Source organism: Gymnogyps californianus, chromosome 21, assembly GCF_018139145.2.
Source record: "Gymnogyps californianus isolate 813 chromosome 21, ASM1813914v2, whole genome shotgun sequence".
In the NCBI taxonomy this organism is placed as follows: Eukaryota; Metazoa; Chordata; class Aves; order Accipitriformes; family Cathartidae; genus Gymnogyps; species Gymnogyps californianus.
The window spans coordinates 1,773,217-1,796,816 of record NC_059491.1 but is presented as its reverse complement, the minus strand read 5'-3'; the positions used below and the strand labels follow the sequence as shown (position 1 = coordinate 1,796,816).

The 23,600-nt window shown below is 42.1% G+C and overlaps 2 protein-coding genes across 2 annotated transcripts in view; one reads left to right on the top strand and one right to left on the bottom strand.

Annotated features, from left to right (window-relative positions):
- The first annotated feature begins 577 nt into the window (after positions 1-577).
- On the top strand, positions 578-5,186 carry TNFRSF14 (TNF receptor superfamily member 14). The gene is given in 6 exon segments (XM_050909647.1): positions 578-662; positions 2,014-2,139; positions 2,744-2,897; positions 3,323-3,415; positions 3,965-4,139; positions 5,059-5,186. Coding segments are annotated over 6 exon segments (741 nt in total). The 3' UTR covers positions 5,167-5,186.
- An 8,428-nt stretch (positions 5,187-13,614) lies between these two features.
- Positions 13,615-23,600, bottom strand: part of MMEL1 (membrane metalloendopeptidase like 1) — a 30,996-nt gene continuing 21,010 nt past the window's right edge. The window contains exons 17-23 of the mRNA XM_050909594.1: positions 23,124-23,182; positions 20,874-20,993; positions 19,650-19,783; positions 19,011-19,076; positions 16,619-16,714; positions 15,611-15,687; positions 13,615-15,176 (exon numbers count right to left, since the gene is read on the bottom strand). Of these exons, the coding sequence (XP_050765551.1) occupies positions 15,077-15,176; positions 15,611-15,687; positions 16,619-16,714; positions 19,011-19,076; positions 19,650-19,783; positions 20,874-20,993; positions 23,124-23,182 (652 nt within the window). The 3' untranslated portion in view covers positions 13,615-15,076. The remainder of the gene's footprint in view (positions 15,177-15,610; positions 15,688-16,618; positions 16,715-19,010; positions 19,077-19,649; positions 19,784-20,873; positions 20,994-23,123; positions 23,183-23,600) is intronic.

Below are 23,600 nucleotides of genomic sequence, written 5' to 3'. Positions count from 1 at the left end.
AGCGTTTCTGTACCTTAACACCCAGGAAAGTCCTTTTGCTTGTGAAGAACCAGGCACAACCAATCTGTGGGTGTTGGAGTCTGATGGGAGCTGGTATGAATCTATGCCAGGCTCAGCGTTTTTGTATTCTGAAATGGTGATGGGGACATGGGAAAAAAAAACCCCACCAACCTTGGTCCGCAGTTAGGGAGACAAGTCAGGAATGACCTGATTACAGGAATCCTGCTGAGCTAAATATGTACTTCCCACCCAGCCATGAACTGCACGTTAAGTAGGACGGCCCCTCGGTTTTCCCAGCTGCTGTTAGATCACAGTGGTAGACAGCGCTACTGATTTCTTGCCTAAAAAGTCAGTGCTATATTAGCGCTGAATGCTGGCCACAGCCCGAGAGGTTTCTAGCTGCGAAAATCCTCTTGCAAATGTGATAATACCAATGAGTTTTGACTTGTCAAACCCATTCCAGGGCAAGGGGAGGCAAGCTCAGACCTTTCTGTCACACGGGCAGCAGTTGTCCTTTGTCAGAGAAGCGTGATCCACCGTGTCAAGTGAAACCTGAAGCAGTGGCAAAGAAGCGGTGATGTGTAGGGAACCGAGGCAGCTGCCACACGGCAAAATCAGTTCATGTCAAGAGACTACCTGCGATCACTTTACAGTGGCGAAAAGTAAGTAACTCTGTCCCCCAGCCACCAAATCTAGAAACCCCCAAGCTCTGTCATTGTGAAAAAAGGAAGCTTGACATTCATGTTTCACAGTTGTACTTCCCCACTTTTCATGTCCAAAGGAGCTTTCACTTTCTCTCAGCTTATTTTGTCCATCCCAAATAGCTATAGAAGTTAGCATAATCGCCTGAAAATCAGAGGAAAAGTTGAGCAAACTACATGCCGGGTGCACCATCAACACAATTAGAGACGGGACTGATAACAAGGCCACAGCGTCGCTAGGCTTGTGCTTCATGTCCCAGACCCTTGGTCACATACGCTCTGTGTGCTGAGCGTGTGCCAGAGCCGGCCATCCCCGACACCTCCAAAGTCAGCGCTGGCATTACCTCTGTCCGACTCGCTGCCTGGTCTTTGGCAAGCCACCCCACCTCGCCGTTGCCCAGCGGACGCGCGCTGAGGCAGGCGATAGCACTGCCACCCCCCCCCTCCCTCCTACCGCAGCTGCTGTAGCTGTTTTGCAGCCGCACGGTGAAACAGGCTGGGGCACGGAGGATTGAAACTAATGCTATAGACGACCCTTCCAGCCGCTCGTCAGAATTAATTCTAGCCTCAGCCACTTCCCAGTTGCCGTTTGCTTCATGTGTACTGGTGGTGTGGTGGGACTGGTGGAACGGGACCAAAAGGAGACAGACCTCTTCTTCCAGCAGCAGGGCTGGTTGGTGCCAGTTAAACTGATTGGGGACTGCTGGTGTGCTTGCTCTGAAAAGTTTAGGTGCCAGCAGCATTACAAAACGCTAATAACGGAGTTTGACGCCTCTTAAGCTAGCTGCCTTTGCTGCGCAGGCAGGTAACTGACTTTTAACAGATGCAGACTGAAAATACGATCCCTGACACGTTCTAGCTGAGCCGGTTTTAGTTGGTGGACACCCTGGCAGAGGAGCCATGCAGGTGTACACATAGGAGCTGTAGCCGGCTGTGCCCGCTGCACCCTGACAAGAGTCTTGCAGCTCACAGTTGTGAGCATCACGGCAGAATCTCCTCTTCCAGCCTGCGTTCACGCCCCACTTACAATGGCGTGAGGCCCTGTCCCTTTCTTTGGAGCCTCCAGAGTGGAAGTAACGATCGCCAGAGTCTCTCTGCTGCGGTAGTTGGCAATTTCACAGTTTCCACGGACTTTCATTTTGGGTCCTGGTTTCTGTTTTAGGATTATCTCTGCAATTGCTATTAGGATATTTCTGAGGTCCTTGTAGTTTGTTCAAAGTAGTTACGGGTGCCTTAATGCCAGTGTCAGTCCCTGGCCACGTACGCTTTGCTAACAGAGCCACTTCTTTGGGGGGTTGTTTCTGGTTTTTAGGACTTCGGGTTTTCAAGCATTGCACTGCAAATTCCAGCACGACATGCATACCTTGTGTTGAGGACACATACACAGATCATCCCAATGGTTTAGAACAGTGCAGGAAATGTAAACTGTATGATAAAGGTAAGGAGGATGCTAAAGAACCAGTTTAAATGGATTTTTCATACCTTTTGTGGATACATTCTCCCCTTCTCCTGTCTTGCCTCATTCGCTTGATGAATTGGTTAGAGTATGAAGAACAGAGAGGCTCCTGTCACCGTGCAGACCTCAGAATGCTGTCTGCTGGGTGATGGAAGGGAAAAACTGGGATAGATCTTCAGCTGGCACCACTGGAAGTTCGGTCTGCAGCCTCTCTCTTAACATTTAAAGGCTCCTTTAGATTGCAGCATGGTGTCTAAAGAGCTGTCTTGGAATACTGGGGTAAGGCACGCCTGAAAGAGCTTCTGGTGGAGCTCCACCAGGACAGCTAATTTAAAAACGTCCGAGTTGGGAGTATTTTGCTTCTGCTATGCAACGCTTAGGACAGACGTAAATGTGACCCAAGATGCTGTGTCTGTGAGGAACTAGGCTCTCTATACGTCAAAAAAAGGAGTCATCTTCACTAATCGTGTTAGTTCTGGTGCTCTTCACCGGTGCATCAAGGCAAGGCTAAATGTTCACTTTTGCTTTTGTATCTGTTGATTGCACCCATGTACATACTGTGGCTGGGCGTGTAAACTTCTCTTAGGAGCCAACCTAGTGCCAGAAGTAGCATGTAGCTATACGAAGAATACTGTGTGTGGCTGTCTGCCTGGCTATTTCTGCAGTTATTTTGGGACTGAAGACTGTGAACTTTGTCAACGCTACACTGTCTGCTTTCCTGGCAGCACGGTAAAAGAAAGGGATAAGCCAACATAGCATCAATAACACCAAAAGCAAAACTTTCATATGGGGAATGCCTTTGGAGTTTGATTTTGAGGAGGCTGGCTGTCCATTCATCCAGAAAAAAATTAGTGAAGGATCAATGTGAATGGATAGGGCCAGTACATACTAGGTATGATGTATACTGGTCCACTGTACTGACTGTAATTGTCAGAGCACCAGTGCACAGCTGAAAGCTTGCAGGATCCGTGTAAGTCCTAGATGCTGAGGTAGTTGATGTGGCCAAGAATGGTTTTTTCCTGTATACAAAGAGAGAAGCACGCGAGCTTTTGTCGGTAGTGAAGAGTCTCTGCAGTAATCACTTGGTCATTTACAAAGACCGTGCTGAACTGAAGCTCTCCTCAGCCATAGGTGCAGATAGAAATCTTGTTTTCTTCTCCCTTGTAGGCACAAAGACCACTGACAGTGTGTGTGAAGCCTGTCCTCCGGGAACGTCCTCAACAGCCAACGTGTCTTACAGTTGTACACCGTGGCACAGGTAAGCAGCTCTTACTCTTTATGGGCATGGGACTATTCTCTTTAACTGGTGGGTCTGCATTTTGCTGTCTTCGAAACAGCACTTTCCTCCTTCCAGTAAGGCACTGTGTGGAATCCTGTTCCTATGTCCCACTCTTTCTTGGGAACAGCTTAACCTCTCTCTTTACAAACTCATTAACATGACAGATTTAGCCTTCAGCCTCTTGTCCTAACTTGTCACTGCACAGGAGACTCTCAGACAGCTCTAGCAGAGCTGGATCTGGACCCATGAAGAGCAGTGCACTCCTCTGGGTACCTGGGTTTCAGCTGACACATCCCTTAGCTATAGTAGAACAGGTGAGAGTTTGCTTCTGGGGAGAATCAGTTTGCATTTCTAAGCATTAAAACAAAGAGGTAAAAGTCAGCTCCCTCTTGGATTACCCACCAAGTCAGGTAGACCTTTGTGAATACCCCTGGCTGTGGAGGCGTGATGTTAAAAACAGTACAGCAGTTCCACTGCAAGGTCTGCTGACAGGTTCTAAGAACACAATTCTTTCTTTTCTCACATCAGACTTAAGGAGAGCGGCCGGGTACAAGGAGAGGACGGGAATCCTTCCTCGCATTCCTCTGTTCCAACAATTGTTGGTCCTGTTGTTGGAACCATGATAGTTGTTGCAGCTGGCCTTAGATATATCTGGAAAAGGAGGAAGAGGAAAAATTATGTGCCACATAAGTACAAATAGCACGTGTATAAAGGGGTAGTTTTGTAACAGGTAGTATTCTGAAGAATGGTCTTTGTTTCGCTAGCTGTTGAGCTGACACCTTAACAGCCAGTTAGAGGTGAACTGTAAGGAAATGTCTGCATTTCTGTGTGCCACAGTTAGCCTCTTGTGATGATGCCGCCCTTAGGGGCTGTGCCTATGCAGGCTGACTGCTGAACCACTCCTGCATACACGTAAGAACAAGATAGCATGATGAGAAAAATGCATTAGTATAAAGTTCACCTTACTGCGTTTCGATGGGACTGTTCCCTTTCCTTTGCAGCGGTGCGGGAATCAGGGGTGAGTCTCTCTCTCTCTTTTCTTTCTTTCTTTTTTTTTCATAATATGTTGAAATCTGAAGTAGGTTTTTTGATTAGTGTTTGTATGTGCTATGTGTTTGATGGGCTCAGTGCGTACTGGAGCAGCTTGTGGATACTGGGAGTGTCTGAGAGTTCCAGAATCCCCAAGACTATGCAGTATAAACTCATTTTATGCGATTCTCGTTAGGAGGCTTGGGATCTAGTCCCAATGTCATTGTTATCTCCTGACGTTATCTAAGAATGAATATTTAAGGGGATTTAGGAGATGGACTCCTACTAAAAAATACAAGTCTGTCTTACGTCACTGTGTTTGTTTATCTCTTCATCCTGCAGTATTACGTATCCTCTAAAAGGTCCTGTTAGTGATTTGCAAGATCCGATATCTGTGCAGACAGTGATGTGTTTCATAGGAAAAACATTGACTGGACTGTATAATTTGCACTTCTGATTTGAGAGGGGACCTACAGTGACTCTTGCTCTTAAGGAAGAGGCAAAAGTCTAGCTGTTAGTGGTGAAAATGGCAGGCATTTGCTAATAAAAGCTGACTCTTCATACTCTGTGTTTTCCTTTGACATGTTTTAAAGAGTGGACAGCAGGGTCAGGCTTTGATATTAACCGTGGAGAATGGGGATCAAACAACTGTTCCTGTGCAGGAAACCGGTGCCGATCCTGAAGAAACCAGGCCTGAATAGACATTTTTGTTTGAACTATTGTAGACAATGGAGATGGTAAAAAAAAAAAAAAAAAAAAAACCAAAACACCAAAACGAAAACCAACCACAACCCCCCCCCCCTCCAAAACACCCCAACAAAAAAAGCCCAGCCTTTTTTCCAAATACTCATGGAGAAAAAGAAAGCTTGAAAATGCAAAGGAGCTAAGGAAATAGCCAAGCGGCATCTTCTGAAGCATCAAAGTGTGAAATAGCTGAGTGATCAAGGCATTGGTCAGCATCGTCAGAGGTTGTAAAGCTCTTTCCTTTTACATCCCCGCTTTATGGAGCAGCGGCCTGTGTGGTATGCCTGGAGTTTCTGTCTTACGTACCAGCTTGGACAGTTATCACTTGGTATGCATGTAATTATTCCAAGATATGTCTGTTGGTGGAAACCAATTACTTTTTTTCATTTTAAAGATTCCACATAACTAACACATAGCACATTTTCCAAATGCATTTTGTACAAATCTTTCCTTTTTAGAAGTAACAAAAATACTGATGGGAAAAGGAATCTCACACAGCAAGAAACATGTAGCTTTTATTAACGTCGTGAATGACATATACACAATTACTGTCTTTTGCTAGTCACCTCTGCTCTAACCTGTGATCATGTGTTACAGCAAAGAAAGGTAAGGTCCTACGTGAACGTTATGTCTAGAAATAAAGTTCTTACTCATGAAAACACATTCTTTCTGTAAAAGAACGTTCCTGTTACCTGAAGGAGGAAAAGCACCGAGTTGCTTGGCTGTTGGCATTATCTTGAGGAAAAGCATTATTCTTAAAGAGCATCACGGTGGACGTAGGTTTTTGAGGAAGGATTTGGTGAGGACGGTAATGCTTGATTTATCAGCTGAGCCTGAGGTGAAGAATTATATATAAAATGAGATGTGGAAGAAGATGGAGAGAGGCATAGAGAAGGCACATGACGGGTGCAGTGGGATGCCTCGGAGGAGGTACTGGGGCTGACGGAATGAGCAGATACCGAGGTGTACTGTGAAAGCATCGGAGTGTCAGGGCGAGAAGCCCGTTTTGGACAGGGTGCAGAGGGAACTGTTAGTGGAATTAGAGAGAGGTTGATATGGGAGATGTCTTTGCATTTCCATTTTGAATGACTCTAAGGAAGAGCAGAGGAGTGGACGGGAGACCACCTTGCAGTAATTGACGTGGGTTGCCCATGTTTTTGCTGCATTAATACAGTCCCTCTGAATTCATGTTTACCCAGGCCATGGATCTAGAGACCACTGCTCTTTGACCAACAAACTCGCAAACCTCTTCCCCACATGGCTATGAGGAGTGGAAGAAAATGGGAAATGGTTGTCCTTTTGCTTAGGCAAAACATGATAGACAACTTCTTTCTTTTTTTTTTTTTTTTTTTTTAGACTATGTTAGTTTGTTCAGCAGAACTAGTTCTGTATTTTTTTGCAAAATAAGGTGACATTTCAGAAACTCAACATCACATTTTATAAGAATGGCTACAGGTAGCTATACAAAAGTACAGCTCTATTGTAAAATCAAGCTGCGAGCAACAGAAAATTAAAGGTTTTAGAGAATGCTTTAAAATTCCTTTTAAAATTTCTGCTGTATACATGCAGATCTGTCCATGAAGAAATACCTTCTGTTAAAGTTCTAAGAATAAAAGATGTTGTTGTGATTTTTAGTGTTTTTTTTAAAAGTCCCAATAAAAGTAATGTTTATGAAAACCTTTACATTGCAGCAATCACGGAAGGGCAAACTATCCACAACTTCTTTTACTTGTAGCTATTTTTATATAAAAAAGGCTGCCCACAGTATTTACAATCCCAATGTCAAAGTTCTGAAAGTATCTGAAACTGAAAGAGATGCAGCCTTCGTTGATTCTTGTGTGTCTGCTGAGAGTCGCACAAAAAGAACTCAACAAGCCCTAACTTTATTGCATTTTTAGAATCAGTTTTACTTTCGGTGGTCAAATATGTGACAAGTCAGTAAGGCAGCTCTAACATATCATTCTGAAAATATCAGTGGCACCCAGCAAATGCATCACTATTTTTTGTGTTTGCCAGTTTTGTGGCTGGTCTGATAAGACTTACTGAATATGTCACCATGAACAGTAAAGAAATGTATTGGGCAAACACTTTTTTTTTTTCCTGACCTTTTTTCTCTAGATTAGTTCTTTGGTAGCTGGTTAGTGTTTCATGGGGTTGGACGTCTTCCAACGTTTGGCTGGCTGTAGAATTTGCTAATTGTTAACCACTGCTTGTTCCTCTACAATACTTGGCTATGAAGGGTCACTTCCATTGTTTAGTAAAAACCTTTCTTGAGCAAACTTTGAAGATAACACCAAAACCCCAAATGGAGAGAGTTCAGAGAACAGCGACAAGGAAACTTCAGCCTTGTTTGTGCTACTTGCCAACCTGGGGGTAAGTTCTGGCTTTTTCTTATCTTCTAATGCCCTAACCTTACTTTGGCAGCGGTAGCATCCTGCTTTTGCATCTGCACTAGTGATACGCGTGCCTTTGAACAGACTTCAGATCTTACAACTTTGCAGCTCTCAGTACTTCTTTCAGCTTACAGGTAGCAGGTGTTACTCGGTACCTTGCTGGCCGATACGTACGCTGCTTTCTTCCAGAAATGCGAATTGTGCAATTCATTACCTGGCAGTAACATTGCTGACGGGGTGCCTGGCTTTTTGGTGGGCATAGAGCTTGCTCTCAATACGGTGGTATTCAAGTTTTGCTCTGCATAATCCACATCTGTTAATTCTCACCCTGGGTTAATTCGAGTTTGTAAAGCACTTTGTAAACCTCAGCGGACAGGAGCTAGCCACGTGTAAACCTTTTATAGGTGCTGCAAGTGTGCTGACAGGCTGCTGCTGGACCATGGGCTGTCTGGTTTCCTTACAGTCTGTGTGATTTTTAAATTATTCTGTTGGCATACTCTGGATCTTAAGTTATTCAGTATTACTTTTTTACTGAGTAGAAATGGTGTAGATAAGCTGGGAGCTTTGCACAGTCAGGTAAAGAGACGGGATGCAGCATCAGACTAGGATCAGCAAGCTACCAACTAAAAAAAAGGTTTTTTGGGGGTGCCTGCCATAGCAGCAGTGTTTAATGTCTACCGCAAGCGTGTGTTTGATGGAGTCTGAAAAAACTTGCTGATGTTTAGGTGTGTCTTTTGGTCTGTTTTAGAAGTTGGAGCCTGATTTGTCACCAGGTGGCAGCATGGGAGAAGGAAAGACTTCATTTTCCTCTCATTCTGGAAAACATCTGAATCTTTCTTCTTTTCCTAGGTATGTAATAAAGCTTCTCTGATGCTTAATTGCCTACGAGTCTAAAATGGAATCAGATCTGCAGCAAAACACCTCTGGGTACAGAATTTTCCACAAGGCTAAAGTATTTTCTGCAGGATCTGCTAATTTCTGTCCGGTTACATGTATTTGTCCACTCTCTTAGTTATTGATTAAGGTGCTCTGTTGTGGTTGGGGGTGAGGGGTGTTAGAGGGGGCTAAAATGGAGGCTCTCCACCAGAGTCTCTGACTGAGACACACGAACATATGTTATACATAACTTAGCCTGGAAGCAACTGTAAATGACAAAAGAAGTACTGTGTGTGTGTCAGTCTTGCTGTCTGACAGATTGTGTTGGTTTGGGTCGGGCAGCATGTGTGTGTGGAGAATACTTCATGTCTGAAAGCTCTGCAGATTATGAATATGCATCTTGTTCCTTCCTGGAGTGCATAAGCCCTGTTTCAGTAGTGAGAGCTCTGGATTATTGGGAATTCCTTTAAAAAATATTACAGACCTTGTTTTGGGGACAAACGGTTTCATTCTTAGCTAACACTAAATACATTATTTACTTGTACAGGTGGAGAAAAAGATGGTCTTGTACAGGGCTCCCCAGGTGAGTCTGTTCCTTTGAAAATAACTGAAAAGTCATCGCGACTGCTGAAGACAGTGTGAAACCTCAGGTAGGGGCAGGTGTTGCTTGTAGCTGGAACTGCTGTCCTGATTTGAAAGGGGGAAACCAGTTGTAGCTTAAACTTCACCTGATCGTGGGATAAATGACAATCAGTGTCTTAGGAGCACAGCAAATGGTCCCTCTACTACCAACACTGGCTCTCAAACACAGAATGCTTGTAAAGCTGCGTTCTGTCACTACCATTGGTGTTCACAAACTGAGTACGTAGCTGCTGCCACCAGCAACATGCAACGTAATGGCCAGATGCCAGCGAGTCCAGCAGAATGGCTGGACAACGGGACGACTGGTTGTACCACGCGACACTAACAGGCTGTGCTGGAAAATTTTACTTGACAGACTGAAGGTTTTTGAAGCTCAGTCTGGTCAGGACCTGGATCTTCCTGGAAAGGTATTATCATCTCTGCTCTGAACTTTGAATTGGCAGGCACGTTAAACTTAGATGGAAGGGAAGCTTACTGGTGGCACCGGCGTCAGACGGAAACCCAATGCCACGTGGTGAACTAAGCGCACAGTAACAGGCCCTGCTTAACAAGCCACGATCTTCATTGCAAAGTCCTCTGCATTTATCTCTTTGTGGATGTTCCCTCACTGATAGGTAAAGGTCAGTGAAACTCCGCTGCTGCCCCTGTCCTCAACTTGAATTGTTTATTACTTGTGGTAGCACATCTCTTCTTCTGTGACCCTTGTGCATATGATTATGGAAAAGTAACGTAGTGGTCAACAGGGAGTGCCACTTCCTCGTTGTTTTGAGCCTCTCTCTTATCTCTGTTCTCCTTTCATCAAGGTCATTGGTAGCTAGGGTGATGTAGGGGGCTGCAACTGGAGAGGGGAGGTGTGAACGCAGTAGGGGTAAAATGGAAAGCCATGTGTGGGACTCTAAAGGGAGGTTGTAGCTTATGCGCTTGGGTTGTGCTGGCACAGACACAAAGCGACAGATGGAAAGAGTCTTCTGCAGGTGGGAGGCGTAATAAACTTACATGAAAAAATAAAGTAACTTCCATGTGCTGTAATAATAACTTGGAATAAAACCTCCCAGGCACATTTTAATTATCCCTTTAGCAGTTGCATGTGCCAGAACTTCTAATGGCACATCTCCAGAGCTTAATGATTTTGCAGAGTAATTAAATTGTCAGCCACGTGAACCTCCTCCCCCTGACCTCCGCACCGTTGTGTGCTGTTTCCCTTGCTTGGCATATATATACTGTTGTCACTTCCCTGAGTTCCCTCACGGTAGGCAGGGACTGCCTAGCAATCTAGTATCAGATGGTTTCATAGTCCCTCTGCTAAGACTTAAGTGAACAAGTATAAAAGAATGCAATTCTCAAGGCCAAAACTGTCCTGTGAATGTGGTGACAAAGAACAATAACTTGTACTTTTAGAGAAGGAATATGTGCAAATCTGACTAGCCCTAGGACCATTTCTGTTATTTGTAGAGTACGTGCTAAGTTAATATTACTATAATATTTGTAGTACACTTGTAGCTGTTAGAGTCCAATTAAAACAGTTAATAGCGCTGTATTACTGGTCACAACTTTGGTTGACTCTTCTTCCGTAATCTCATGCTTTTGTTCTTGTGCATAACTCTGTGGCCTGTCTCACGAGCAAGGGACCTTTCCAGCTTGTTGGGAACGTACTGGGCTATATACCCTGCTCCCCAACCATAATTACTTCTGTATTTCTTACAGTGCAATGAAGAGGCTTACATCTGATAACAAAAAACAGGAGCATGAACTATCTAAGCAAAACCGAAGCTGGCAAGGACTGTCCTTGTTCTGTTACTCCCTATTTGTGGTAAACTTGCCTTTTTGCATTAATGGCCTTGTATGATAGCTGGACCACTGCAAATGTGAATAAGTTATATGTAAACGATACTGTGCCAGATTCTATCCTTGATTTTGTGATATTGTTCATATTGGCAATCAATAGTTCATGTGATTTCTGGTTTTTGCCTTCATATATTGTCCCTTGGATTTTACATTAAAAAGTTCCTCCTCAAATTCGCTTCTTTTTTCTGATATTCTGCTGCTAAAAGGCGTAGGCTACCTAATTTTTCTGTCCCTAAAGAAGAATTCCAATTGTTTATCCTGAGGTACTGTTACTGGCGACTTAGTAGACAAGTTAAACTATTGAACAGTGTAGTATTTAAAATGTCACTCTCTTCTTAATAACCCTAGAATAAAAACATTTTCACGATGGCAGGCAAACTACCTGAACTTGTTATGAAATCTGTGATTGTCAGGCTAATCTAGACTGTTAGGACGAATCTCTGAGCGGAAGCTGGCAAAAGGAATTGTACGTTCACAGCGTAGCCGGACTCCCCTGGGGAGTCCTAGGATAACTCCTTTTTGTCAGAACAAGCTGAGAAAATAGGTGTCTGTTACTATGAAATGTAGGGGGCAAACGTTAAAGGCACCTCAGGCCAGGACACTCTTCTTGGAGAGTCCGTTGCGCTGTAAACACCTGGCTTTTAAAGGCATGTGAGGGCAGAGGAGAGAAAGGCACTTTGGCCAACTTAGCTTACTGGAAGTGCCACAGGAAAATATCGGCTACACAAGGGAAAGTTTTTATTACCTGACTATGAAATTTAGCTTTACTGTATGCACGCAATCTGGCACGGAAAATCTGAGTAAGTGAAGATGGACAAAACGCAGTTAAATACAGTTTATTTTGCCTGCCACTATACACAAATAATTAAATAACAGAAGCAGATTTATCAGAGCACTTGACTGTCTTGCAACCGGTCATTTAATGTTAAAACAAATTAAAATCCTTCCAATAGGAAACAGTAGTCAAATGATCTTTTTATGAACATCAGTTTTAGATGTGATGAGAAAGGTGAACCTCACTTAATGGCCAGAACAAAGCTTGGACAGCATTTCATACCAAGGAGGGTTGTAGATCGTGTCAGTTTTTATACGGATAAAGAGCAATTTAGGAAAATAAAGTCCCTAGCCTAGTACATGTATAATCCCATCCAGGAGCAAATACAAACCTAGTCTGTATGACAGTCAGTTTTAACAAGACATGGGACATGAGCATTTGGTTAATTCCAGAGCAAAAACTCTTTTAAAGCGAATAAAAACCAGAATGGAACATAATTAGGCTTGTCTTCATCACCCAGTTGCAAACATCTTAAAGCACTGTTGTTATGCAGAACTTAGGCTTCATAATTCTCACCAGATCACTGGCATATTGGCCTCTTACCTCTCTCATGATGGCAGGCAGAAAATAATACAATCGGCACGAAGCCTTTTAGGACATCAGAATCTCACCAATCCGCTGCTACATCTGTAACCTAACGACATGGTTCTAGTCCTGGATGGAGCCAAGAGCTCATGGTTAGTCACAGTTTGAGTTGAACCTTGATTAATGTCTAAATTGGTTACTGTCCATCTGTGTTATCTCCTAACTAGCTTTAACTTGTATCCTCTTTGTTAATCTTTAAGTCGCATGGATGATTTACTATGATATTATATGAAATTGCTTCTGTTGTGTTTTAGTAGCGTTATTAAGTCTGACTTCAAAAGGGTTTGGTGTTCAGTATCAGAGAGAACTGGAACTTACCGAAACGAACAAGCATTAAGTGTAGTAAAACTACTGTGAGTTTGGGGGGTTTTGTATTCTAAACTAATCCAGCTCTGAGGTAAAGTACCAGGAACACGCAGTACCTTATCCGACTATCTAACAGGAGGTAAACGTCTCACTATGTGTCTCAGCAGAACCAAAAGTTTTAATGTCTGAAGCACTTCAAACTGTACGGAGGCGAGAGCAGGACACACACCTGCCAGGTTCTGTACCTCCAGGTTTCCTTTAAGAGCTTTTAAGTCACTTAAAGGGGAGCTTAATCCAGTGTAGAATATTGTAACTTTTTTTTTTTTTGTAAAAGGGCTCTCAGAGCTTGTTAGTGCACTCTGCTATTCACCACTTTTGTTTGTTGTTTGTTTTTTTTAATGTGGATCAATCCTAAGGTTTTCAGGCACTTATATATGTGAATCCAACAATTCCCATCTGAAAAAAATGTCCTTTCCTCCCACTTAATCTGCCTTGAATCAGGATCTTTGTTAGAATTAATGTGGCCAAGTGCAGTTCTCCTCAGGTAATAGACATAGCTGAAATAAACACAAAACCAAAATGTAATTCAGGTTGCATTCCCTTGAAGAGGTCTGTAGTCATCTGAGGCGCAGCATAGAAAAGAATTAGATGTGAAACACTTTCTCCGTTACTATTAACAGCGTTGAAAGCCAAATTCTATGCTTTGTGTAATATTTGTTTGCAGTAGGCAACTCTGCTGGTGGGTGCTGAACCGTCTGTTCTTAGTCTTTTGAAGAGCGATTAAATAAATAAACTTGCAACTAAACCTTCTTACTACTTATTCTCCCTTCTGCACTTCACTCTCAAACCCTGAAGGGCACAGAAGAGTGGTTAATCCCTGAGGTAGCACTGATTCTCTGAGAAAGTTATCTTCCAAGATAATTTTTAAGATAGAAATAAAATGTAATTGAACTATATATTCTCAGCTACAGTAACAGCGGCAATTTATCTGTAGACTGATTTCACTTCAGCAGGTAAAATTCATGCAAAAATCAGGAGGGTTTCATTCAGTGATTTAGCCAGCGCTTATTGTCAAACGGCCAGAATAATTCAGTGGGTCATCTCTTATGGCAAAGCTGCCTCTGTTAAGTGATTTTCATTTCCTTCCCTGTTGTTTTGATAATCGAACCTTTTGCTAGCGGTGCGCTAACGAAATCTGTGAAGCAAATGAATAGTGTGATTTGGCACTTTGTAAGCTAAGCACTAGTAGCAACTAGCTTGCTTTCCAGTGATTTCTGTGCTAGAAAGAAAAGCATTTGCTGGAAGAGTATTTAAAATTCACTATTAAGTGTTGGCAGTTTAAAATATTATCATTATATTAGAATGCTTACTGAGGAAAGCCACCCAGAACTCTCTATAGTAAAATGCTTGCTAAATTGACCACCATGATTTTTTTTTTAATTAAAAATTAATACTTGTTACATTTTCAAGTGTAAATACTGAAAAATAGCCTGCGGCAAAATGAAAAGGCACAGGATTAAAAACAGCTTAATTGTTTCCATGGATACATGTCTGCTATTTGGCAAAAAGTATTTTATACACTTTCTACAAGAATAAGCATCATTTTAAATATATCTCTGAAGGGAGGGACCCTGTAATTTTAACCATGACAACAGAATTTGTACTCCTAAAAATGTGATCTTTCTATCTAGTAATACCGCACTTCAAGGTCACGTTGCAGTTGTTCTTTGGAGCAGAGGAACTCAAGTGCAGCAGGAGAGTGCAGCTTTGCATTAAGTTAGCAGCCGACAGGCATCTTAACATACAGCTCACTTTGTAACATATCAAGACAAATAGCAATCTCTTACAACAAAGCAGTAATCAAAGTGCAAGTATACAGACAGCACGAGAGTTTAAACTAGCTCTAACCTGAATTTGGGAAGAATGCACCAGAAACTGAATCAGACTACTGGAAAACAGTTCAGTGAAACATCTCAAACAGGTTTGCTGAGTCTCAGAAGGTGTAGCTGTAAGACATATTAAAATTATTGTTCCTTTCTGAAAAATAGATATATAGTTGTTTGTTGGTTTTGTTTTTTGTTTAAGAATTAGTCTTTGTAACCCTGATGCGGTATCTTAATAACAGTCAGGATGCCATCTGAAGCAGTCATTTCTGTTCTGGAGCATACTGTGGCTTTCAGCACAGCCCATCGGTCACCGAGATACCTGTGTGCTTCCCAGTGGAACTGTAAGAGCTCGAGTGCCGTGGTTTCCTTGATTCTCACTACAGTAGCTGCCCCATTAGCCTTGGCTGTGACTGAACGGGAGAACATCAGGCACGTCATTGGCAAGAACTGTTCGTTGTGTCACCAGAGTATGTGTCATTCTTGCCAGCGTTCTTTTTGGTTACCACACTCTGCATTTCTCTGCAGGATGCATGGCTGTACCTTTTTTACAGTGGAACACCTCTGAGAATGCTTCGAAGTTCTGCAAAGATCCCATCACCCTAAACAAAGAGAAGGAACTTATTTACATGGATACAGTGCATGGAGATTGTTGCTCTGGAAAACAGAAAGCCATGTCCATAAAGTGATGTAGAGTCTCATAACTCAATTACAGTCTCAGAATACAGGATACTTAATGCAAGAAAAATATAGCTAATATGACTAATGAAATGCTAGAACACACAGAGTGGGTCTGGGTTCTGGTCCATTCTCTATAGATCGGCAAATTCACCAGGCCAAGTAAAGGAATGTACTCTTTGTACTCTTCAGCAGTGGCCTACAAGCTACGGGAGAAATTCTGAAAGTTAGTCTAGATTTATCTTGTCCGTTAGAATATAGCTGCTAGCAATGAGCCGCGCCCTCCTTTTGCGCTGTATGGGCGCAATGGGTTGAACCAAGTAAGTTATCAATTAGTAAATCAGTTAGTAAAACCCACCTGTATTTCAGAGGGCTGTGAACATCTGTCTTTATTGACTGGCTAGCATATTCTGGTCTGTAGGAACCACACCAAACCTAGACAAGGAGGATTAATAATTAGTGGGTCAGTATTAAAGGGAATTCAGTTTGGGGACCTTCTCACTGTTTCTCGGAGTTTTTCCTAAGGGCCATCCCAATTTGTTACAATACAGCTGGAGTACGTTTTATGGAGGAGGCAGAATAGATACAATTATTTACTAATTAGTTTTTGTTTTATCAAGTTCTTGGATCAAGATCTGATGCTTTGGGATAGATACACTAGCTCTTGCTTTCACCTGTGGGTTTCCTCAAACAGGTGAGCTGAAGCCCGAGAGTCTGAGGCACAACACTAAGTGTGTTGGCCTACTGTCACATATTTGACCTCCTGTTAAATATTTGTTACTCTAAGAGTGTAAACATATGGGAGTTTCTCATCCAGGCTGAAGGGTGAAATTCAACTCAGCAAACTCATTGTTTCTGCATTGTAATAAAACGGTATAGAGGAAAGTAAGTGGAATCTGTAGCAACATCTGTGATCTGAATATGTACTGCTATTTCAGGGCTGCTGGCTTGGTATTTCTCAGGCATTCAGTTTTCTCCAGCACATGTTAAAAAATGGATGAAACCCTGTCTGTATCGAAAGCAAAAGGAGTTTTCTCATAAATGTTAGTGGAACCAATATTTACATGAAACGGCAAGCTCTTGAAAGTTGTTGTCCCCGTAAGTTGTTGTCTGACACGCCTTTTTGTTGGTAGATGCCCTGTTTCTCTGTATCCTCACTCCAGCAGGTTTCAGCAGTGCCCTCAGATGACTTATTGAAAACTCTTTCCTCTAATCACTAAACCATCTTTTTCACATCTGCCTTGAGACCTTTTGATGAGTGCAGTCAATGGTGAATCACTGTCCAAGTGGAGCTTGGGACTGATCTTCTCTCTAACCTTTAAGATAACCTCATTTATACTTCCATGCAGCGTCCAAGTGTTCTTACCTGGGCAAAGTTGAGGAAGAAAAGCTGTTTGTGGGACAGATTCAGTCCAGGCAACTTTGGCTCCTTCCCTTCCCGTTCCAGCCATTTTAAGTAGGCCTAGAAATGATCCTAGATTCAATTCAGAGAAGCAGCAGGATGGCCTATTCAGGCATGATGGGTATTTTGAATCTTATTTTGGGGTGAGAGATTTTAGTCACAATGTATATGAACCCAACACGTCTTCCCTTCTGTATTTTTTAGTTTTTATCTTTCTAATACAAATAATACAGCTAGTTTTATGAAAAAGCTGTCATCATAAGTACTCTGTTGACTTTTCTAGCAAAAAAATGAAACACAAAGATAATTTGCATTCAGGTTAAGTGCAGTAATCTCTGAACTGAAAACTGTTATAAAATAGGAAAAAATACCAAACTCTTACATGGAAGTGGAGTTTTAGAGTAGTAGTTGTTGTTGGCCAGTTGACCTTCACTGCAAGAAGCTATGCGTGTTCTTTACGGAGTCACCTGGAGATCTATTCTGAATTTCTTCAGCAAGGTGGCACACACCGTTTTAGGGAAAGGTGTGCCACTACCCCGACGGACCACTAGTTTGCTGTTCTGGCTCAGCAAGCAAGCATGACCAAGTGTAACTGCTCATATCATGCTGAAGTGTAGCTGGTGATACATATTAAATCAATAATGCTGCGGAGACTGAATGCCCGTGACTGCCGTTTGAAGTAAAATCATCAGCTTTCACTGACTTTTTCTATAGGAATTTGTATCTGGAAATCAAGTGTTAAGTCTTCTCCGCAGTTCTGTGGTGATGATTTTTATCTCTTCAGGTAACTGCTCATAAAATAGCAGATAATAACCTTGCTCAATGTTAAATCCATTACCTGTTATTGTTACACATTAATTGGCCAATTTTCTTTTTTTAGGTATATTGACATAATGGAGACAAGTTAATGTGTCCTCATGCTGGTTAATTTCAAACGTTCTATTACCTTCTCCTCCTAGCTGCTGAGATAGTCCCAAAGCACACAAAACATAAAAGGTAGAGCTGCGAGTAAAAATACAGTCAGCACCACAGAACATCAGAGGAGTCTGTACGCAGGCAGTTCATGTCATACCACACTACTCTTCCACATTTGTAGTAGCTCTTAGAGCCAAGTACATAGTCACTTTAATGAAGGAATTAATTTTAATGGTATCCCTCAGAGTCGGAATCGTCAGTTTAGATTTCTGAAAATTCAGGATGTTCTTCTATAAACACCCTTAACTGTTGCCATATTCACACCACCAGAGATAAAAAGTTTTACCATGACATCTGTTAGGATTATTTGTAGAAAAGAACAGTCCATGCTCACAGCTGAGCTCCACATGGAAAGAGCCTTTGTGCTGATAGCTATTGTGTTCCTATTCATAACGATGGTTTGTAAACCCGGAGGGTTAAAGATACCAGACCTCCCTGAGGCTGGAAGCTGACTTCCTCTGGTAGAGCAGGAGAAATAAGGTGATATGCAATAGTGTTTATAACAGATAAAACTATGCTGAACAGAACAGTTCTTCAGCCACAGCACGGAGGTAGTGCTCTGAAGTATCACTTGCATTTCTCTTGTTTTGAAAATAACTGACTGGTTGAAGCAATCTTTTACCTTGGAAAGAGGTAGGCAGTTCTGAGATTATCAACCCTTGCATTTTTATTCTGCTTTCTAGCTGCATGGAAAATAAATAGCAGCATGGTAGAAGGGACTTCTTTGTGTTATTTTCCCAAAGCTTATAAAACGCATACAGAAAGCAACAAAAGGAGCTAGGATTTTAGAGACAGGTATTTTGGTAGATATGATCTGTATCCCTCTTGGGAAAGAGCCAGTATTTCCATCTATTCTTTTCACGTCCTACCTGACGTGTCACTTTTGAGATCAAAGATGAAAAGCGTGAGCGAAATAAACTTGGAAAAAACAGTTGCTCTGCTTCATAATATCACCAAACTGTGTTGCCAAGAAATGAGTGCTCTGTTGCCATGTGACAAGCTGTTTGAGGTCGTAGCTGCCATGTTCAGAATTAAGGGCCTTAGAAAACTGAGGGTGTTTTACTTTTTTCCTAGCTAATACTGTGCCTGCTTATGAACGTTGCCCTTGTTTACCTGAGACAGAAGTATGCAGCATCAAGCATTGTAGTACATCAAAGTACAGCTAGGAGAATTAGGTGGTCTTCTCCTGGGTGCAAGAATGCCAGCAATCCTACACTGTGATTGGATCTATGGGGACATAAGTTTCTAGATATATAATTGAGGCTTTAAGGTTTTGAATATGGTAATAACATGCCAATCGCCAGGTTTTTTATGACAGAATAGCTAACCCCATTGCTGAATCCCAGGGGTAAAGTTAACTCACAGTATATTTGAAAGTTACCTTATAAGCCTGTCGGACTCCTCCATTATCTGCAATATTTTCTCCTAATGTGCTTATTCCACTGACCTGTAAAAGAATAATCATTCATTTACTCTATAGTCAGTAACATTAGCAACCCTAAGAACCACAAGCTGAAGCACAGTCATACATCACAGATAGACAGTCATGTCTGGAACAGAAGGAAGCAGTGACTTTGTGCTAGGGCAAGGAAAGGAGAGAACGAAAATAAAAAATTAATAGGGTAAAAGCTGTAGATTACAATAGAGAGAATACATACGAATGTAACATGAACAGAGTATGGGCCGCAGGGCAGAACATATGCTAGCAGGACTGGCAAAATACAGTAGCAGACACCAGATTCCCCCCCTGCCCTTAGCGAAAAACCCCTCATAGGGTCTGGCAGCAAAAGCACACGTGGGCCCGCTTCACCATTAACCCAACTGCACACAGATACTGCTGGTTTTCTAGGCTACGCTAGTATCCCCAATTCACAAGAAACAACTCCTGTATCTTACTTCCAGAACCATTAGCTTGTAGTATGTGGGGTTTTATGCTTATCGTCTGTAGAGGTTCTCCATTTACATTCATTATTTTTCTGTATAAAAAAACAGGGGTGTGGAAATGGTGGGTTTTACTTACATTTTGTCCGCCAGCGAGCTCCCACGTGTAGTTCCCATACTGATAAACCATGCAACGAGACTGCTCCTTGAAATGCATAGCTGAGAAATTGCTCCACCAGTCAAACATATTTCCATCTTTATCAAAATTCCTACCTGTGTGAAAATCCAAGAAACAAGGAAAGTTTTGAGTGAGAGTTAGAGCAACTGTTCTTCCACTGCAGCACCTGTTTCTTTTCAATGTTAGAGCTGCACTTCCTCCCCTCCTTCCTCCTTTGATTTAAATGGTCTGTGCTACAGAGATTTATCAGAAATGTTTTTGGCACTGTTGATTCTGCTTTGGCACAAGGGAACGGACAAGATCAACTGCGGTCCTTTCATCTCTATTATTCTGTGATTTCCTGTTCAGTCAGCAGCCCCGACTTCAGTTATAGCACTAAGGCCTAATTTTATTTCAAATGGGATTATGCAGGCATCATGTAAGAAAACTTTCCACCACCTCTGAGGTGTCTAACGTGCTTAATCTGTGTGTCCGTGTGACAGAACTGAGGTTCATAGAGCATTATTTACTTTGCCACAGCAGGAGAAAGCTGGAATTGCAGTTCTGGTGTTTGTGTTCTCAGCTCGCTGGCCAGAGCATGCTTTTTCTTCGCTATAGATCTAGATTTCTGAGGCTATATTGTGTGCTTATGTGTAATCTGCACAAGCTTAATTAACAGAAAAAACCCACGCTGAAGAAAACCCATGTATAAGAAATTACTGGCTTACAGTATCAGAAGTGAGTTTTCGCCCAAAACTATTTTACATAGCATTCTAGAAAGATAATAAAGTGAATTTATTTCAAACATTCATGTTGAAAAAAAAAGTCTCCTGTGATTTCAAGACACTCCTGACAGCTCTTCTATCCCAAGAATGTAGTTCACAGATTTCATTTTACTTTAGGAGCCAGTGTATCTGCTTGCATTGCATTTCCGATCTGATGATGCTGTAAAAGTAACAGCTTTTCCTGAGAATTGTCATTGACTCAGTTTAACATCTGCTTTCTTCTTGTGTGACCTGCTTAGTTCATGAAACATTCACTGCAAAATGTTCAACAGAATGTTAATAGTGTGCCTGTACTGCTCCCAGTAGCGGGTCTGTGATCAGGCGTGCGTGGATACTTCAATCGCAGCAGTGTGAAACTTTAATTTCTTACAGTGTAATGAGTGCAACTGAAAGAATAGTATTTTCTCAGTTATCTTCTCACCATTGTCATCAAACCCATGAGTAATTTCATGCCCAATAACCATGCCGATGCCTCCAAAGTTCAGGGCTTGTGGTTGGTGTTTGCTGAAGAAGGGGGGCTGTAGAATCCCAGCAGGAAAAACTGCAAAGAGGGGAAGAGAGAGGGAGATACTGTAAGGTAGCTTTGTTTTTGCATACTTTGCAGACAGATTGTTTGCTTGGTTTAAGGATCAGGAAGGAACATAAAATATAAAATGATTAGAAACAACATCATGCCTCCTCATGTGAAATTGTTTCTCTCTTGATAAATGGAAAATGACAAGTTAATAAAGGTTTAATTTAGCACATCTGCAACTACAATATCTCCTTGTTTGAGAACCAAGCATCATTTACATTTCAACTTTAGCCTAATTTGGTCCATAATGTATGCTGCAGTAAGTCAAGAACAAATGTTTAGCAACTGTCTTTTGGAGATAGGTAGAGTTTGTGTTTTAGAGCCATTTTATAGGGGAACTAATGGATGTTTTATTGCTTTATTTTTGTTAAAGAAAGGTTAGCAATCACATACTGATTACCAACAATACTCGGTGTGTAAAACATGCACAGTAGTATTGCCTACAGACCACCAAATGCACTTGGATGCCAGTCGGGGGGGGCAGGGGGGCAGTAGGAGGTCTGCCCTCCTTCAGTCTGCTGGCAAAAACCTTATATAGAACCAACGGGATTTGGTCTTCATCCCATCTACATCAGATGAAAAGCATATACGCTTTTAGAGGAATTAAGACTGCAAGCAATTAATTCTAATAAGATACTTTCTAAGAAGTGAGATATTGACATTATATAGCAAATATTTCATTTAGAGACAAAAAACTTTTTGACTATATAGAAGGTTTTATCCATACAATTTTGGGGAGAAATATATAAGACAGACTGCAGTAAGACAGAAGCAGGAAACTGAAAGTAGTGTGGAAAATTATTTTCCTCAAACTAGAGACAGGAAGAAACAGGGTTTAACTGACATCTACACTACTGTGGGTAGCTGTGCGTGGACTTTTGGCTTGCATATTCATCTTCAAGTTGCTTAAACCAGTTACTTCCATATTACTTATAAGGGCAAAGTTGTAGAGGAACCGGTCTTCTTTAAGACCCGAGTTCCCTGCCTGGAAAGCTGGCTCACAGCTGATTACGATTGGCATAAAACCACTGTGGATAAATAGGGAGCCTGAGCTTGACTACAAGTACAGCTCCGAGATGATGTGTGCTAGCAAGCTGGAGTACCCTGCTATGGCTGGAGGACTGGCCACAGCTTTTACCGTACCTACAATATGGAGGTAAGTGGAAGCTACACAAATGGAAAACAGCTTTTTGATGAGGCTAGAGGGCTAAATTATGAGCACTTTGGATGTTTCTGCTTTTAGCCATTATCTAAGTTTTCCCTTGTGATGGTTGGTTGGGCTGTTTTCCATTTCTGGCCTTTGCCCTGTGAGCAGGGTACAGTTGCTGTCTGGTCTAAAAAAGGCACGGATTTTTCCTCTTATGGTATTTGGCGGTACTTGGATAGTAGATCTTCCTGGCAGTTTGGGAATTTGAATAAGCACTACTTAGTAGAAATTATTTGGTTCCTCTCCTGTTTGGGGTGCTCAGAGTTCAGCAAAGACTCTACAGCTTCTGCAGGCTTAACTGGCACTTCTGGTCACCTGCACCAGCTCAGAGATCAGGGAGCCAGACAGGTTCACTATCTCTTAAGTCTGAAGATCTGCTTCTCTGCTAAGAACAAGAAAGGGCAGCCTAGCAACTCTGCAAAAACTCACAGATCTGACGTTCTGTAAGCAGAGGCAGGTTTCTTTACTCCGGTATGCCTCTTAGCAATAGAATTTCAGTACTATCTGTACTGATAGCAAACTGGAGAGCTGCCCATGTGTTTATCAGGAATGTGGAAACACGTGTACAAACAGCCCAGAATACACTGTGAGCATTCTCTGGTCTCTGAAGCTGGCACTTGTATAGTAGCAGTTACTGTCTCAGGCCTTCAAACATAAGGCTGTTCCAATTACAGTATAGAAACTATGCCTGCCGAGCTGGGGGGGCGGGGAGGGGAAAGCTGAAGAGTCATCAACAAAGTGACTGCTTGAAAAGAACAGCCTGTCTACCTTGCCCAGAATTTCCATACGGGCACAGGCAGGTTTGCCTCTGGATGGCAGCCTTGCACCCTGGTGGTGCAAAACCTGATTCATTAGTTCCATGCAGCTGTTTAAAACTGTTGTAAACCTACCTATCTGGTTCCGATTGGGGGAATAGAATGCATTGACCACTGCAGCTCCAATTATCCATCTAAAAATAAATGTTGCACACAGTTAGTCATGATTTTTTTTTTGAGACATTCTTTTTATTGAATTATTATTGTTAAAAAATGCAGGCTGCATATAAGGAAAGGATTGAGGTAGGGAAGAAGGGTGCCATTGAACACAGCTGTAAAGAACTACTAATACCAGGAAATAACTGGTGTCTCATTTATAGGCACCTTTCATCCTAAACAATGCCAAGTTAAATGGAGAAATGCTTTCGCTCTTGAATGTTGAACAGCCCCATTGGGGTAGAATGTGGTAACTGTTTACCAGCTCATCTTAACACTATCTGAGCTTGAGAAGAAACAATAGTTTACATTCAAAAGAAAATTAACATCTAGAGGACATTTTGAGGAGCAGAAGGCAGTTACTCAAATTGGAAGTTAGGACCAAACTTGTCTGTT